Source organism: Hemitrygon akajei, chromosome 8 (assembly GCF_048418815.1).
Source record: "Hemitrygon akajei chromosome 8, sHemAka1.3, whole genome shotgun sequence".
NCBI classification, from domain to species: domain Eukaryota; kingdom Metazoa; phylum Chordata; class Chondrichthyes; order Myliobatiformes; family Dasyatidae; genus Hemitrygon; species Hemitrygon akajei.
The window spans coordinates 148043492-148061034 of NC_133131.1; the positions used below are offsets into that span (position 1 = coordinate 148043492).

A 17543-nucleotide genomic window follows, 5' to 3' on the forward strand; every position below is an offset into this window, starting at 1 on the left:
CAAGAAGCTGCTTATCACACAGGAGAAAGTAGCTCACTTGATTGGCACCTCATCCACTACCTAAACATTTATTTCCTCAGCAACTAGTACGCCGTGGCTGCAGTGTGTACCATCTTCAAAATGCACTTCTGTTTCTCACCTAAAGTCCTAGAAGGGCTACACGGAGGCACAACAGTTAGCGTAACACTTTACAGTGCCAGTGATTGGGGTTGTATGTTCTCTGTTGTATGTCCTCCCAGAAACCATGTGGGTTTCCTCCAGGTGCTCCAATTTCCATCTGCATTCCAAAGATGCAATGATTAGCAAGGGTTAGTAAGTTGTGGCCATGCTACATTGGCACCAGAAGCATGGCAACACCTGTGGGCTGCTCCCAGCACATATTTGTATTATGTTCATTCTTGATACAAATAATGCATTTCACTATATGTTTTGATGTTTCAATGTTCATGTGACTAACAAAACTAATCTTTATCTCTAGCAGAAGCTCACATACCTGTGATCTTTGAAAGCAAGAAAGCTAAGGGCAAAAGACACAAGGGGGTACCTCCATGTGTAGGATGCACAGCATTCTTATTTGGAAATACATTGCTCATCACTGAGTCTAAATACTGAATCTTGGTAACCAATATCACTGTGGAAGTATCTTCTCCAGCATGGTTGCAATGATTCAAGGTGTCTTACCACCACCTTCTCAAGAACGATGTTTGCAGACTAATTGTTGAAGTTTTACCTACTTCTCCACCAGAAATTTATCAGTGTAGTTGTTGTGTGTTTTTTTTTCTCTGTGTTGTTCTTTACATAGTTCAGTCTAGTTTTTGTACTGTGTCATGTAACACCATGGTCCTGAAAAACGTTGTCTCATTTTTACTATGTATTGTATCAGCAGTTATGGTCGAAATGATAATAAAAGTGACTTGACTTGACTTGAAAGTGCTGTAAGTTCAATTTTTTTTTGAATTTTCAAGAATGAGGCATTTATGTCTGTCAGACCTGTCCTCTAACTTTAATAAAGACAGTAACCTGAAATAATTGGAAGGTCTTTAAACAGTCCTGTACTTTTTTCCATAGATGCAGCTTGGCCTGCTTTCTTTTTCAAAGAAAGGGACTTCCCTTCCTGCACCATGGGCTCTGTACTCAACCACATCTCTTCCATTTCACACACATCTAACCTTACCCCATCCTCCCGCCACCCTACCAGAGATAGGGTTCCTCTTGTCCTCACCTACCACCCCACCATTCTCTGCGTCCAGCGCATAATTTCCCCGAAACTTCCGCCACCAAGCACGTTTTTCCCTCCCCTCCACTTTCTGCTTTCCGCTACCTACTTTCACTCCCTATGCGACCCCCTTGTCCATTTGTCCTTCCCCACTGATCTCCCTCCTGGGACTTATCCTTGTAAGTAGAACATCTGCCCCTACATCTCCTCCTTCCATCCAGTGCCCTAAACAGTACTTACAGGTGAGGTGACGCTTCACCTTTGAGTCTGTTGGGGTCATTAGCTGTGTTTGGTGCTTCCAGTGTGGCCTCCTGTACATTGATGAGACCCAACATAGATTGAGAGACCGCTTCACAAAGCACCTATGCTCTGTCTGCCAGAACAAGCGGGATCTCCCAGTGGCCACCCATTTTAATTCCACTTCCCATTCCCATTTCAATATGTCCATCCATGGGCGCCTCCACTGTCGTGATAGGGCCATTCTTGGGTTGGAGGAACAACACCTTATATTCCACTTAGGACGCCTCTAACCTGATGGCATGAACATTGATTTCTCAAACTTCTGGTAATGCCTCACAACCACCCCGCCTTCACATTTCACACCCTTTTCCCTCTTTCACCTTCATCTCCTTGACTACCCAATGCCTCTCTCTGGTGCTCTTTCCCCCTTTTTCTTTCTTCCATGGCCTTCCGTCTCTTTCACCTATCAACTTTCCAGCTCTTTACTTCATCCCTCCTCCACCTGCTTTCACCTGTCACCTTGTGTTTCTCTCTCCCCTCCCCCCACCTTTTAAATCTACTCCTCAGCTTTTTTTCTCCAGTTTTGCCGAAAGGCTTTGGCTCGAAGCGTCAACTGTACTCTTTTCCATAGATGCTGCCTGGCCTATTGAGTTCCTCCAGCATTTCGTGTGTGTTGCTTGGATTTCCAGCATCTCCAGATTTTCTCTTGTTTGTGGCTTTAAACAGTAATCACTTTGTTTAATAGGATTCACTAAATCATCTCATTTTATTGATGGTCCATATAATCAACATCAACCAATGAGACATTTTGCATAAATGTGTTATATTCTGGGTCATTTAATGTTAATTTATAATGCAAGATCTATCTTCATTGTCTTGTAATTGAGTAAGCTTTCAAATTATTCATTATATTTCCCCTTTAACTAATATTAATTCTAAACTTCAGCAAATTTACTTTGATGCAATGTTGGAAGTGCTCAGTATGCTCTAGCAAACAGTGTACTTCTGGAAAATAATTCTCCTTTGAAATTCAGTAAGTAGCTTAAAGTTCACAATAAGGTAAACAGACTTGGCAGCTTTTTCATATTCAGAGTTTTCTTTGGCTCCTAGCCATTTCCTTCTTTTAAGAATCATTGAAGCATAAGAAATAAAGCTGCTTGTTTACGTGTTTACGTTTGCAAAGGTCATAAGTTGTACTCGAATAACATCTAGTGCCAGTGTGCCTCAAGGTAAAACAATCTTGCACTCAATTGCATTTTTGGTTGTTTCAAATACAAAGAGAGCAAAGCTATCCCAAAACAGGTGAACTATGCATGAATTTGTCGACTTTTTCCAATGGCTGATTCCAGCATTCTCACAAGTGTTGATTTCCTGCTTATCACATACAAATTTAAGAGGCTGTGTTAACACCTTAAAACTGATAGCGTTCTGTTGAATTTTTAGATTTTTGTCTGCAGCAAAGCACAAAGCTGTAATGTTTACTGGCTGTTTATGTATAGAACAGATTTATTTCATGCATGTGTGCATGGGTACATCATTGTGCTTCAGTTCCATTTTATTAGTGAAAACATCCAGCATTATCTTTATTCCTTTCCATGGATATTGCCTGACATATTGAATTCCTCCAGCACTGTGTGTGTTACTCTTGATTTCCAGCATCTGCAGAATCTCCAGTGTTAAAGATTAAACTTATGACAATATAGTATTTTTTTCTGCTTTGTGTTTTGTGCTAAATGGACAATGAACTCATGAATACTACCTCACTACATTTTCTCTCTCATTGCACTACTAATTTAATGTTTATGTATATTTCTTCTTTTAATTTAGTTCATTTTATTATTATATATTGCAATGTACTGCCTCAACCAAACAACAAATTTCATGACATATGCCAGTGATATTAAATGTCCCTCACACTTTGTTTCTGTGAGAGTTCCCAGTTTTCTAATATTGTAAGTATTATAGAAATATCATTGTGGTTTGTCAAATTGTTGCCAATTTGACCACCACTTTAAATCTGGCACTTAAAACTGTTCAGCTTACACTGTCCTTGCAACTTCCAACAGTAACTCACAATAACAGAGCAGCTTCAGCAAAGCAAACAAATCAAGAATAAAAAAAGTAACTGCCAGATGAACTCAGCAGGCCAGGCAGCATCTGTAGTGGGAAATGGATAGTCAACATTTCAGTTCAAGACCCTTTATCTGAACTGAAAAAGTAGAGGGGAGGTAGCCAGATTAAAAAGGCAAGAGGTACGGGGCAAGAGCTGACAGTTGATAGGTGGGTCTAGGTGAGGATGGGTGATTGGCAAATGGAGTCAGGTGGAGGGAGAGTAGAAATAGTAACAGAGACTGAGGAGGTGATAGGTGGAGGTAATAAGCATACTGGCCTTTATCAGCCAGGATACAGAGTATAGGAGATGGGACATTATGTTGCAGTTGTATAAATTGTTGCTGTGGCTGCACTTGGAGTACTGTATACCGCTTGGGTCACCCTGTTATAGGAAAGGTGTGGTTAAACTGGAAAGAGTTCGAGCATGTTGGTAGGACTAGGGGGCCTGAGTTATAGGGAGAGGTTGGTCAACCTAAATCTTTATTCCTCGTAACATCGGAGAATAAGGAGATACCTTATAGAAATGTGTAAAATGATGTGAGGCATAGGATCAGAATCAGAATCGCCTGCATATGTCATGAAATTTATTGTCTTTACGGCAGCAGTACAATGCCATACATAATAATAAAATCTGTGAATTATAGTCAGTATATTTATATTAAATAGTTAAATTAAATAAATAGTGTAACAATACAAGAAAAAATACTGAGGTAGAGTGGATGGCAACAATTTTTCTCCAGGGTAGGGGAGACCAAACCTGGGGTGGGGGGGTATAGACTTTAGGTGACAGAGGAAAGATTTAAAAGGGACCTGCAAGGTAAATGTTTTACACATAAGATAGTAAATATATACAACCAGCTGCCAGAGGAAGTGTTTGAGACAGGTACAATCGTATCATTTAAGAAGTACATGGAGAGCAAGGCTTAGAGGGATAGGGGCTGAACACAGGAAACTGGGACTAGCTAGGTGGGTAATCTGGCTGGTATGGACTTGTTGGGCTGAAGTGCCTGAATCTGTCCTGTATTATCCATAACTATGATCCCTAGTTCTAGCCACTGCAACAGAATATCCTTTTTAGTTTTACCATTATGCCAAGAAATCTCTGTGTTTCAAAGAGATCACTACTTATTCTTTCAAAAACTACAGTGTCCTAACTTATTCAATCGCTCCTCTAATGAATGACTTATCTCGCCAGGAAGCACGCTGGGAAAACTTTGCTGTACTGCTTCTACTTAAATCAAATTTATATTGATTTAGGTAAGTAGGCAAAATTTACATAAAATATTCTAGTTATAACCTCACCAAGGTTCTAGATAAATGTAGTATAATGTATTTATGGGCAGTGAGGTGAAGATACTGTATGTTTTTACCAAAGGAGATGTAAGGTGCTCCTTCCCGCCACTAGCCTGCAGGTCACCCTTGGGCAAGATGTAGAACTGCTTAGCATACCCCCCCACCCCACCCCACAGATCAGGGTCATGTGAAGCCATGGGAGCAGGTGGTAGATGGTCTTCTGAGCAGCTGATATCACAAGTCCTGGTTCTCTGATCACTGACGCCAGGCAGACAATCTCTGAAGAGTATTGATAATGGCTGGGGAAGAGGGTCACTTGTCTTGTAAAGACACCGCCCAGAAGAAAGAAATGGCAAACCACTTCCGTCGAAAGATTTGTCAAGAACATTCATGGTCATTGGAAGACCATGATCACCTGTGTCATACGACATGTTACATAACAAATGATATCATTGATTTGGTACTCAAATTCTCCAGCAATAATGGTCAACATTCTACTTGTCTTTTTTTTCATTTTCCACTACAACTGTATATTCCTACCTGTGGCCATCAAACTTCACAACTCTTCCCTTGGAGTGTCAGACACCTTGAGCCAATAGGCTGGTCCTGGACTTTATTTCCATTTGGCATGATTAACTTATTATTATTTAATTATTTATGGTTTTATATTGCTATATTTCTTCACTATTCTTGGTTGGTGCAGCTGTAACGAAACCCAGTTTCCCTCGGGATCAATAAAGTATGTCTGTCTGTCTGTATCAGCTTTCAGTGGCTATGTACAAGGATACTAAGGTCCTTTGGAACCTCATTATTTTAACAAATGCTGTTTTAATACCATACTTAATTATTACAACACAGAAGGAGATTCAGATCATTTCAAAACACAAGTACCTCACGATAGTACAAGGTAAAAGTGATAAAATAATACTGAATATAATGCTGCAGTTTCAGAGGAAGTGAAGTGCAAGAAGATAATAAGAAGCAAGGTGATGACGAAGTAGATTGTAAGAGTCTATTTTATCATACATCAGTTCAATGGTCTTTTTAAAAATGTATTTGGAATAGACCCTTATTGCCTTTTGATCACACCACCCAGTAATCCCCGATTTAATCCTAGCCTTATCACGGAACAATTTATAATGCCCAATTAACCTACAAAAGATTATTCTTTGGAAACTGGAGCACCTGAAGGAAATCTATGCGGTCACCAGGAGAACATACAAACTTCTCACAGGCCCCAACGGGAGCTGAGCCTGGGTCACTGGCACTGTAAAGTGTTGTGCTAACTACTACACTGCTGTCTTATAAAAGCAGTCTAGAAGCTGTCTTTAAGTTTGTGGTACATGCTTATTGAAAATTGAAGGCATGAGTTGTAGAGGCCTTGAAAGTGAATCCATAGGGTGTGGAATTAAACTATTGTTACGTACCCTGTAACGGGTAAAAAGAACCAGCAGAAATGGAACACACCTGGAGTCTGGTTTTGTTATTAGCAAAACACTATTTATTAGTAATATAAAACCAGTTAAATCAGATAGGTTAGCAGAGTTTATGAATATATAAGTGTGTAAATATAAAACCCCAAACTTCTTCAAGCTTAGGTGGTAAATGATACAGTCTTACGATGGTATAAGAATGAAGTCAATTCAGTTTGTGATATTGAGGTGAGTAGAATTGAGGAGAAAGGGAGAGAGATAGATGATTTGTTTTCCAAGTAAGCTGATGCCGTTGAACTTTCCGTTGTCCTCCAAAGTCCTGTTAAAGTAACCGACTGTGACCACACAAAAGGGTATTGTCTTCACACGGTAAAGCTATCAACCCAGGCAAGGGTTAAATACACTGATAGCCTTCCATCGGTCACCCCTTTTCCACACTGTGAGCAAAACCCACCCTTTCGTGGACACTCAAAGCTCATCCAGTGTCCATTTCTTCTGTGTGTCTTCCATGTGTCGTCTGTGTGTCTGTCTGAAAAGCCAGCTGACCTTGTATATGTCCCAAACATGCTGAATGCCAGCTGTCCATTATATAACTATGCCCTTCCATCACCGTAGTGACTCACGAGCTGCTTGGTGCCCTCTCTCTCTGAATTAGTGGCACATACTCTCTTTTTAAAGGCACAGTCCATAGGATCTCGTCACACTATGTTGAGCTGAGTGAAGATATTTGTGCTCCTGGAGGAGTCTGATGGTTGAAGGATAATAACAGTTCCTGAACCTAGTGGTATGGGTCTTAAGGCTCCTTTCCTGCCTCCCTGATGGCAGCAGTAAGAAGAGACCATGGCCTGGAAGGTGGTGGCTGATGGATGCTGCTTTCTTCTGGCAGCACTCCTTGTAGATGAACTCAATGGTGGGGAGGGATTTGTCTGTGATGGACTGGACTGTGCTCAGCACTTTTTGAATTTTGGTAGCTTTTCACTCAATAAGCTCAAGATCTTGGGCCTCAATGCTTCCTTGTGCAATTGGATCCTGGATTTCATCTCTTGTAGATCTGTCAGTTCAGATTGGCAACGACATCTCCTCCACAATCTCCATTAGCCCAGGTGCACCACAAGGCTGTGTGCTTAGCTCACTGCTCTACTTGCTTTACACCTATGGCTGTGTGGCTAAGCATAGCTCCAATGCCATATTCAAGTTTGCTGACAACACCATTGTCATTGGCTGAATCAAAGGTGGTGATGAAACAGCATATAGGAGGGAGATTGAAAATCTGTCCAAGTGTTGATTAACAACAACCTCTCACTCAAGGTCAGCAAGACCGAGGAACTGATTATAGACTTCAGAAGAGGGAAAACAGAGGTCCATGAGCCAGTCCTCATTGGAGGATCAGAGGTGGAGAGGGCTAGCGACTTTAAATTCCCAGGTGTTACTAGTTCTGGACCCGACACACAAATCCCATTGCAAAGGAAGCACAACAGTGCCTCTACTTCTTTAGGAGTTTGTGGAGATTCAACATGATATCTAAAACTTTGACAAACTTCTATAGATGTATGTTGGAGAGTGTATTGACAGGCTGCATCAAAGCCTGGTATGGAAACACAAAATCCTACAAAAGATAGTGGATTCGGCCCAATACATCACGGGTAAAGCCCTCCTAACCATTGAGCACATCAACATGAAACTCTTTCGTAGGAAAGCAGCATCCATCATCAGAGTCCCCACCACCCAGCTCTCTTCTCACTGCCGCCATTCGGTAGAAGGTACAAGAGCCTCAGGACTCACACTACCAGCTTCAAGAAGTTATTACCCCTCAACCAGCAGGCTGTTGAATAAGAGGATACACATAACTACACTCAACTTCACTTGCTGCATCATTAAAATGTTTCCAAACCAATGATCTCACTTTCAAGGATTCTTTTTCTCATTATTTATTGCTATTTATTTATATTTTCATTTGCACACTCTGGTTGATCTCTGCAACCGCAGCACTATATTCTATTATCACTTTTACCTTGTACTAGCTTGAGGTACTTGTGCTTTGAAATGATCTGAATGTCCTTTTGAGTTGCAATAATTAAGTATGGTATAAAACCAGCATTTGTTAAAACTCTGGTTGATCATTCTATAGATTTGCTGAGTATGCCTAAAAGAAAACGAATCTCAGAGATGTACTTTGAACTTTGATAATGTTGGTACAGGGGAGACTGTTAACAAAGATGTGAACCCTACGTTAATGAAAGAAAAAGTGCTCTCGCTGTAAGAGAAATCAGCTTCTCCTGCAGTATTTTCTATCAGAGCACAAGGGAAGGCATACATACGCGATCATTCTGCCGGTGAGAACGCCGCACGGCCTCTGTCTAGACGCCCCTTTCCATCTATCTGTTGCAACATCTGGAATCCGGGCAGATTGGTGTTCAGCCAATCGACGCTCTCGTTTTTGGTCGGCGGGGGCAACCAATGAGAATGTGGAATGCTGCTGAGTGTGCGAGTGGAGGGGGATGATGGCGAGAGTTGTGTCGGCGAGGTTCCTGTTGAAGCGGCTGCGGAGCGGCGGGTGAGCGAGCGAGTTGGGCAGGTTGTGGCTTTGTAGCTCCGCTCTGCTCCGACACTGCGTTGTCTGCCGCGGCGCTGGGGCTCTGGCTTCACTCCCGTGTCTGGTTCTCACTGGGTTGTGGTGCGGGGCACCGTGGGACAGGTTCAGGAGCTCTCAAGGCAACCTGCCCCCAGCAGTGGAGCTCAAGGACTTCCCTGGCATATGGGCACGTAGACTGACAGCTTTCATGTGTGCCTTGCATTCATGCCTCGGTTAAAGTTTCAACTCAGCAAATGTACCCTGGTTCCAGAGGTAGACTTTGGTCAGACACTTGGTCTTCTCCAACTTGGTGCCATGAATACAACTCTAGGCTGGCATTAATGTGTCCTGAACTCAAGAGGCGTGGAGATGGACCATGGATACTACACTCGCTACAATCTGGAGCAGCAATCCGCTGGAGGAACTCAGCGGATCGAGCAGCATATATGGGAAGAAAGGAATCATCAGGGTAAAGTTTCGACCCGAAACGTCGACAGTTCTTTTCCTCTCATAGATGTTGTTCGACCCGTTGAGTTCCCCCAGCAGATTGTGGAGTGGACGATCGGTAATAGATGATTCTGGGAATACAAGTTCGCCATCTGAGTTGCATTGTGACCTCAGGGTGGATTCGCTCAACCTGGAGGCGGTGGTTTTGTTGTAAAATATGCTGAGTAATATGCTTTTGCATGCTACACTCCCAGGCAGCCTTCACAGTAAAGTGTGAATGTCAGTCAAATAAATTGCAACAGTCCTTCCCACAGTTGTCTACCTCACATTTTGTAAATGTTCACTGTCCTTCCAACAGATCTGTGAGGTATCATTCATGGCGACTGAACAGCAGCTCTGCAAGAGAAAAAGCCACCCTATATACTGTTGGGGACAAAATTCATGGGTTCACTATAAATCAGGTATTTTGTTAACTTATTTGCTCTTGAAAAAATGTTGGTATAAATTTAATAGTTAATTGGTCTAGAAGCTAGAATATTGATAAAATACATACAGGTGTCCCCCGCTTTACGCCACTTCGCTTTTACAAAAAATCTACATTAGTAACCTGTCTTCGCATTACAAAGAGGATTTCCACTTTTACGAAAATTTTTCCCATATAAATTAATGGTTCTTCGCTTTACGCCATTTCGGCTTAAGAAAGTTTCATAGGAACGCTCTACGTTTGTAAAGGGGTGGGGGGGGGGGGGAACACCTGTACTTAATTGAAACAGACTGGCATTTATATTTCAAACAAGAGAAAATCTGCAGATGCAGAAAATCCAAGCAATGCACACAAAATGCTGGAGGAACTCAGCAGGCCAGGCAGCATCTATAGAAAAAAGTACAGTTGATGTTCGTCGACTACTTTTTTCTACAGATGCTGCCTGGCCTGCCAACTTCCAGCATTTTGTGTGTGTTGCTGGAATTTATTTTTTTCTGAATCTAGGATTAAAAGTATTTTGGTCGATGAAATTCTTTTAGATTTTCCTTCTATAAAAACAAATCTGGCAGCAAATTTGTAGAGAACAAAGTCCATCAACCAGAATAGGGGCACATTGGTAGTTGCATAGATATTTGTTATATATTCTGTATTTTGTCCATTAATTTGTATGTTAGCGCTTTTGGAATGGGATCAGTCGGGCCTATTTACAAGGGCAAGATTTGTAATTTTGCAAGCACTAGATACTGCAGATGCTGTAATCTGGAGCAAAAACAACAAACTGCTAGAAGAAATGACCTTATAATTTTTCAACTGCTAGCATCCTTGTCAATGCAGCATACTTTTAGTGATGAAAAGTCAGCCTGAAAAATCAAGTCTTATCCTTAAGTGAGAATTATACACCCTATCCTCATTATATGCGGGGGATACATTCCCTGCAGTCGTCACATAATGTGAAATCGCATAATATTAATCCTTTGGTAACCTGCCAGGATTATCAAAATCATCTGTTGCTTACAGCATCTGATAGTTCACCAAAAAAAAATGCCTTGAATGTGGATCGCACCTTGGTTGAGTGGTTGAATCAGCGATGTTGTGTTAGGTGGCAGGGAATGCACTGTTATCACAAGGAAATCTGCAGATGCTGGAAATTCAAACAACAACACACACAAAATGCTGGTGGAACACAGCAGGCCAGGCAGCATCTATAGGAGAAGCACTGTTGACGTTTCGGGCCAAGACCCTTCGACCTGTCAGGACGAAGGGTCTTGGCCGGAAACATCGACGGTGCTTCTCCTATAGATGCTGCCTGGCCTGCTGTGTTCCACCAGCATTTTGTGTGTGTTGTTGTTTGAACGCACTGTTATGTTAGGATGAGTGCTGTCCAAATGTTTAGGATGGGCTGGCGCATTGTCAAGCAACAAAAGAACTTTAAAGGCAAGATTCTGTTCCCAGCAGTAGCGTCCCAGAGCTGTGTTACCTTCACCTGATGCCACGCTGTTTATACTTTCCAACTGTTTTTCAAGTGTTAAAGCGGTTCTCTACCATTTGGCTGATGGCCCAGGACATGACATCGGATGCTTAGGAGGCATAGTTAAATATTTCAAGCACAAAATCACTGCACCGTAGGTAAAACCAACAAAAGTTTAAGAGCGCAAGATCGCCCAACCACACCTTGCTAAAACCAATGCGAGACTGGTGGGAGTGAGGTTGTGAGGTGTGCACACGTGACTTGTATTGGCGGGAAAGCAGTGCTCCTCGCATAACTGTGAGTTTTGGTTGCATATAAGGAGACATTGGTAGAAATAGGTTCCTCACATAACTCCGAATCTGTATAGTCTAAAGACGCATATAACAAGGATAGGGTGTACTTTCTTTTTTTTGCCTGAGAGGGTTGTCTGATTGCCTTCTCTTCAGAATATGAATGTTTAAAAATCAAAATGACACATGACTATGATTAATATTTAACTAAGGAAACACAAATCGTAAATTTTCTGTGATAGGTTGATTCAGAAGATAAAGTTGCATCAGATGCAGGGTATATTATAAGTTTGGATTTGAAACTGGCTTGCCCAGAGAAAAATGAGAGTTGCAATGGAAAGCTATTAATCTGGTTGGAGGTCTGTGACCAGTGGTGTTCCACAAGGGTTGCTGCTAGGACCTCTTGGTACATATCAATGATTTGGAAAAAAATGTAGATAGTTGGATTAGCATAGTTGGTGTAGTCCTGCTGGCCCCATTATAGGAAAGATTGGAGATTTTGGAACAAATGGAGTTGACCAGGATACAACCTGGATTAGAAGGTATGAACTATGAAAACATGTTGGACAAACTTGGGCTGCCTTCCTTGGAGCATCAGAAGCTGAAGGAAAACCTGATAGAAGTTTTTAAATTTATGGGAGGCATAAATAATTTTCACAGTCATAATCTGTTCCCCAGGGTAGAAATGTCAAGAGTGGGAGGACCTGCTTTGAATGTTAGGGCTGATGTTTAAAGACAACGCATGAGGGCCTTTTTTATGCAAAGTGTGGTACGTGCCTGAAATAGGTTACCAGAGGTGATTGTGGAAGCAGGTAGTTAAAGAATGAAGGGAATTGAGGGATAGGGATGATAAACACAAGTAGGACATTAAGTATAAATTAGCATCAGGGATCAGTACAACATCGTTTGCTGAATGTCATAACCACTGCTGTACTTTAAATGATTTCTAAGAGTATTAATAATGTGATCTGAATTTTTCCCCCCATGACACAAATTAGCACCCAGTAGGAAAGACATAGGTTTAAATTGCTTTCCAGAATTATAGCTCATAATTTCAGCATAAAGGAAATGTATAATTTTCCTGAAATTATTCTTCATCTAACATCTTGGACCTGAATGAGTTCAAGTATCTAAAACTTGAACACACTCATTTTCAAAGAAGATCCACCCTGTTAAGAATTTCTAGATATATGGAATTCAGAGTGAAGAAACAGGTTGTAAGCCTATCCTAATCCCATGAATAACTATCCATTTAATTTGATTCCACTGCCTTTTCCATACAGTTCTGACACTGGAAGGTTTTAAAACAAATTGTATGGAATTAATGACAATATAATTTTAATCAATTTGCCCTAGAAACGAACTGGAATTTCAAAAGATTCAGCAGTGCATTGAGACTTGTTTTATTTATTGAATTGTTCTACCTGAAGATATTGCATACTAGGTTGGTGAAGGCAAATTTGATCACTGCTACATGTATTTGAAAGGACAAAATTTCAGGGATATTGGGGGGGAAAGCCAATAAACTGAATCTCATTTGATCAAACTTCCGAAGCACCAGCATTGTCACATGACATGCTGTTTAAATTCCACATTTCCAGAAATTCTTAGTAGGGAGGAATTGCTCTAGGAGTTTGTTGTAGTTTATCTGACATTTGCTCATTATTAAATTTGAAACATTCTATCCTAATGTGAGATCAGTGAAAGGAAATCATGCAACTAAGCATTTTAAAAAAGTTTGCAAATTGGTACTTTAAATAGAGATGAACTAAATTTGGAAAGCTGTGTTTAACTAAGGTGCAATTGTCCATCACCAAAACAGAAACAGAATAACCAGTGTGTGGGAGAAATTGTTTCAGAGGTATCCATTCAGTAGTAGAATATTGGGTTTATCAAGACTCAGGAGACTGATAATGTGGGAAACTGGAGCAACAAATAACAGACTGGAGGAATTCAGAAGGTCTGTAGTGAACAGGGAGGCAGGAAGGAATTGTCGATGTGTCAGGTCAAAACCCTGCATCTTTACTTCATCAAGACTATTGACCATGTAAAGATTTTCTTTAATTTGCTGTATGAGGGACAGATTTAATGCAGTTTGGCAGAAATTAAATTTGCTTTGCAGATTGTTTATTTTCTCACCCTGAATGAAAATAGAGTTTTAAAAAAAAACAGTGCTGTTTTTATATTGTACCGATCTTTCTTTTCCACAGGTGACAGCTGTTCCTGATCTTTTCCTGACAGCAGTTAAACTTAGCCATGATAACACAGGAGCTCAGTATTTGCATGTAGCAAGGGATGATCCAAACAATTTGTTCAGGTAATTTCTTGTAGCGGCATAGTTACTGTGAATAATCTGGTGCATTATCTTATTTATAACTTCTGTGGTTTATATATTTAGCATTTATTGCCCTTTGGACACAGTGGAGGGCTGACTTCTCTAATAACTGCCTTTCTTCCACCCTGTTGTGAAGGGAGTTTTAGAATTTAAACCCAGCAACAATGAAGGAATTTACTGTTCAGGAAATACATTGTCAGAGGTTTAATATAGTGGACTCTTGTTAATTGGGACACATTGAAACCAGTATATTTAGGCCCAGTTAAGTGTCTGTCTCAACTAGCAGAATTTTAATGGAGGTAGTTAAAAAGGTGTAAAAAAGGTAAACTACCATATAACTGAGTAATTATGTATTTAGAGCAAGTAGAGAACAAATTACAAGACTATCAATACTACTGGTTGGTTGACATCTGTCTTGAAGGACAACGGGTGATGACACGGTGGTCAGCAGCACAGGGGCGCCGCAGGGAACCGTACTCTCTCCGGTCCTGTTCACCCTGTACACATCAGACTTCCAATATAACTCAGAGTCCTGCCATGTGCAGAAGTTCGCTGATGACACGGCCATAGTGGGGTGTGTCAGGAATGGACAGGAGGAGGAGTATAGGAAACTGATACAGGACTTTGTGATATGGTGCAACTCAAACTACCTGCGTCTCAATATCACCAAGACCAAGGAGATGGTGGTGGACTTTAGGAGATCTAGGCCTCATATGGAGCCAGTGATCATTAATGGAGAATGTGTGGAGCAGGTTAAGACCTACAAGTATCTGGGAGTACAGTTAGACGAGAAGCTAGACTGGACTGCCAACACAGATGCCTTGTGCAGGAAGGCACAGAGTCGAATGTACTTCCTAAGAAGGTTGGCGTCATTCAATGTCTGTAGTGAGATGCTGAAGATGTTCTATAGGTCAGTTGTGGAGAGCGCCCTCTTCTTTGTGGTGGCGTGTTGGGGAGGAGGCATTAAGAAGAGGGACGCCTCACGTCTTAATAAGCTGGTAAGGAAGGCGGGCTCTGTCGTGGGCAAAGTACTGGAGAGTTTAACATCGGTAGCTGAGCGAAGGGCGCTGAGTAGGCTACGGTCAATTATGGATAAATCTGAACATCCTCTACATAGCACCATCCAGAGACAGAGAAGCAGTTTCAGCGACAGGTTACTATCGATGCAATGCTCCTCAGACAGGATGAAGAGGTCAATACTCCCCAATGCCATTAGGCTTTACAATTCTACCGCCAGGACTTAAGAACTTTTTAAAGCTATTATTAATGCTTTTTGAGATGGTGATTTAGATGCATATCATATTTTTTTTTTTACTGAGTTAAGTATTGTATGTAATTAGTTTTGCTACAACAAGTGTATGGGACATTGGAAAAAAGTTGAATTTCCCCATGGGGATGAATAAAGTATCTATCTATCTATCTATCTATCTATCTATCTATCTATCTATCTATCTATCTATCTATCTATCTATCTATCTATCTATCTATCTATTGTCACAAGCCTGGGCAGAAGGTATGGAGATCTTGAGATGCCCAGTTGTCAAGATCTCCTCCCAGCCTCATCAGTGTAGTTCAAATGAAAGCTCATGAAGCAGTAGGATTGGCACCAGCTTGGCTGCAGGAGCTGCCGGAAGGATGTTCAATGATGTCCAACTGCCTTAGGGGCTCCACTCCGGATTTGCTTTCTGGGTTTACTCCCGTAGTGAGTTAACAGTTCCGAATTGTCTTACTGCTTATTTCTTGCCAGCTATCAGTGACGAAAGCCACTGTTTTTTGAACACAAACACATGTAACTGATGCTATTCAAAAACTGATTGCATTGAGCACGGTATAGTGTTTAATGGCCACAGAAATGTGCGCTTCTTATGCTCATTAGAAACTTTGGCAACAGTTTCCTGCCACAATTAAGCAGCGTTGTGTCCCAAATAAACAAAGAGAATCCCAGCTATTTTTTCAGTTAGTTTTTGTTCTGTAAGAGTAGTCCAAAATAAGCTGCTGTCCCAATTAACAGATGGCCTGATGAACCGGAATCCACTGTATTTGAAATCATCAGTGTGGAAAGAGCTTGGTATTCTTGAGAGCCCCAGATAATTTATCTGTGAAACATTGATATCAGTTGTAGAAAAATAATTGACTGGGTAATTTGTTAGATCTGTGACGATTTAGGTTGATGCAGTTCTCATTGAAACCTGAAAACAAAAGGGCAAAATATTATTGAAGACTTACTGGGAGCTTACAATTGTAATTTTTTTTTAAGGTTACTTTCACAATTTACTGATGCTGAGGTACTGTGTATATTGTATTTCAGTGTGCAGTTTCGTACCACACCACTCAACAGCACAGGTGTTCCTCACATTCTAGAACATGTCGTACTTTGTGGTTCTGAAAAATACCAAGTTAGAGATCCCTTCTTCAAAATGTTGACCCGGTCCCTTTCCACTTTCATGAATGCCTTCACAGGTCAGTATTGATTAATAGTGTGCAAAGTGTGGCTATATCTTAAAAGACAGTTTGATTTGGGATACTTATGAGAATGGGGCTGATAGAATTAATGACTTGACAGCTTCAATGAAAAGTATATTTGATGTTATTTTTCCTTTTGGTCATTGTAGCAAGTGACTACACAATGTATCCATTTTCCACCCAAAATTCAACGGATTTTCAGAATCTACTTTCTGTGTACCTTGATGCTGTCTTCTTTCCTTGCCTAAGAGAATTGGACTTCTGGTAAGATATAGAATAAAGGAAGCAATTGATATTCATTGAGCATACTTTGTATATTCTTGTACATATTTTAAATGTGTGGTATTTGGTTTTATTTGTCTTCAGGCAAGAAGGGTGGAGGTTGGAGCACGAAACCCCCAGTGATCCATCATCGCCCCTTGTTTTTAAAGGAGTTGTGTTCAATGAAATGAAAGGCGTATTTGTAAGTCTTCATAATTTGTATTTTAACATGAACACCAGGCCCATTTCTAGTATTGTAATGCAAAATAACATTTTATAGAAAAATCCTCTACATTTGTTAACCCAATGCTGCAAAATATGTGCATAGTGTTTTAATGGGCTTCAATTTAACTGATTTGATTGTGTGAATTTACAGATGTTTGGTCTATTGTTAAATTATGAAATTATGAAAGCTAAATTTACTGGGTTGGTGTAAATAAATGGTAGTTTTGTGGGCTAGCTAAGCATGGTTAAAATATACAGTGCTTATAAAAAATAGTCCCCCCCCCCCCCCCCATGTTTGTTGTTTTACAACATTGAATCACAGTGGGGTTACTTGGGATTTTTTGAAACTGATCAACAGAAAAGACTCTTTTGTGTCAAGATGAAAACAAATTTCTACAAATCAGTTTAAATTTACTATAATTACTAAACACAAAATTTGATTGCATAATTACTCACCCCCATCAAGTCTGTATTTAGTAGATGCACTTTTGGCAGCAATCAGCCTTGATTCTGTATGGATAGATCTCTATCAGCTTTGCACATCTGAACACTGCAAATTTTCTCCATTCTTCTTAACAAAACTCCTCAAATTCCATTAGATCGTGGGGGATCGTGAGGAAACAGCCCTTTTCAAGCCCAGCCACACATTCTCAATTGAACTGAGGTCTGGACTCTGATCTGGCCACTCCAAGACATTAACTTTG

General features: G+C 40.7%; 1 protein-coding gene across 1 annotated transcript in view; it reads left to right on the forward strand.

Annotated features, from left to right (window-relative positions):
* The first annotated feature begins 8741 nt into the window (after positions 1 to 8741).
* Positions 8742 to 17543, forward strand: part of pitrm1 (pitrilysin metallopeptidase 1) — a 56345-nt gene continuing 47543 nt past the window's right edge. Inside the window, exons 1-6 of the mRNA XM_073054835.1 lie at positions 8742 to 8848; positions 9672 to 9774; positions 13766 to 13872; positions 16199 to 16350; positions 16503 to 16617; positions 16720 to 16816. Coding sequence (XP_072910936.1) covers positions 8793 to 8848; positions 9672 to 9774; positions 13766 to 13872; positions 16199 to 16350; positions 16503 to 16617; positions 16720 to 16816 — 630 coding nt within the window. The 5' untranslated portion in view covers positions 8742 to 8792. The remainder of the gene's footprint in view (positions 8849 to 9671; positions 9775 to 13765; positions 13873 to 16198; positions 16351 to 16502; positions 16618 to 16719; positions 16817 to 17543) is intronic.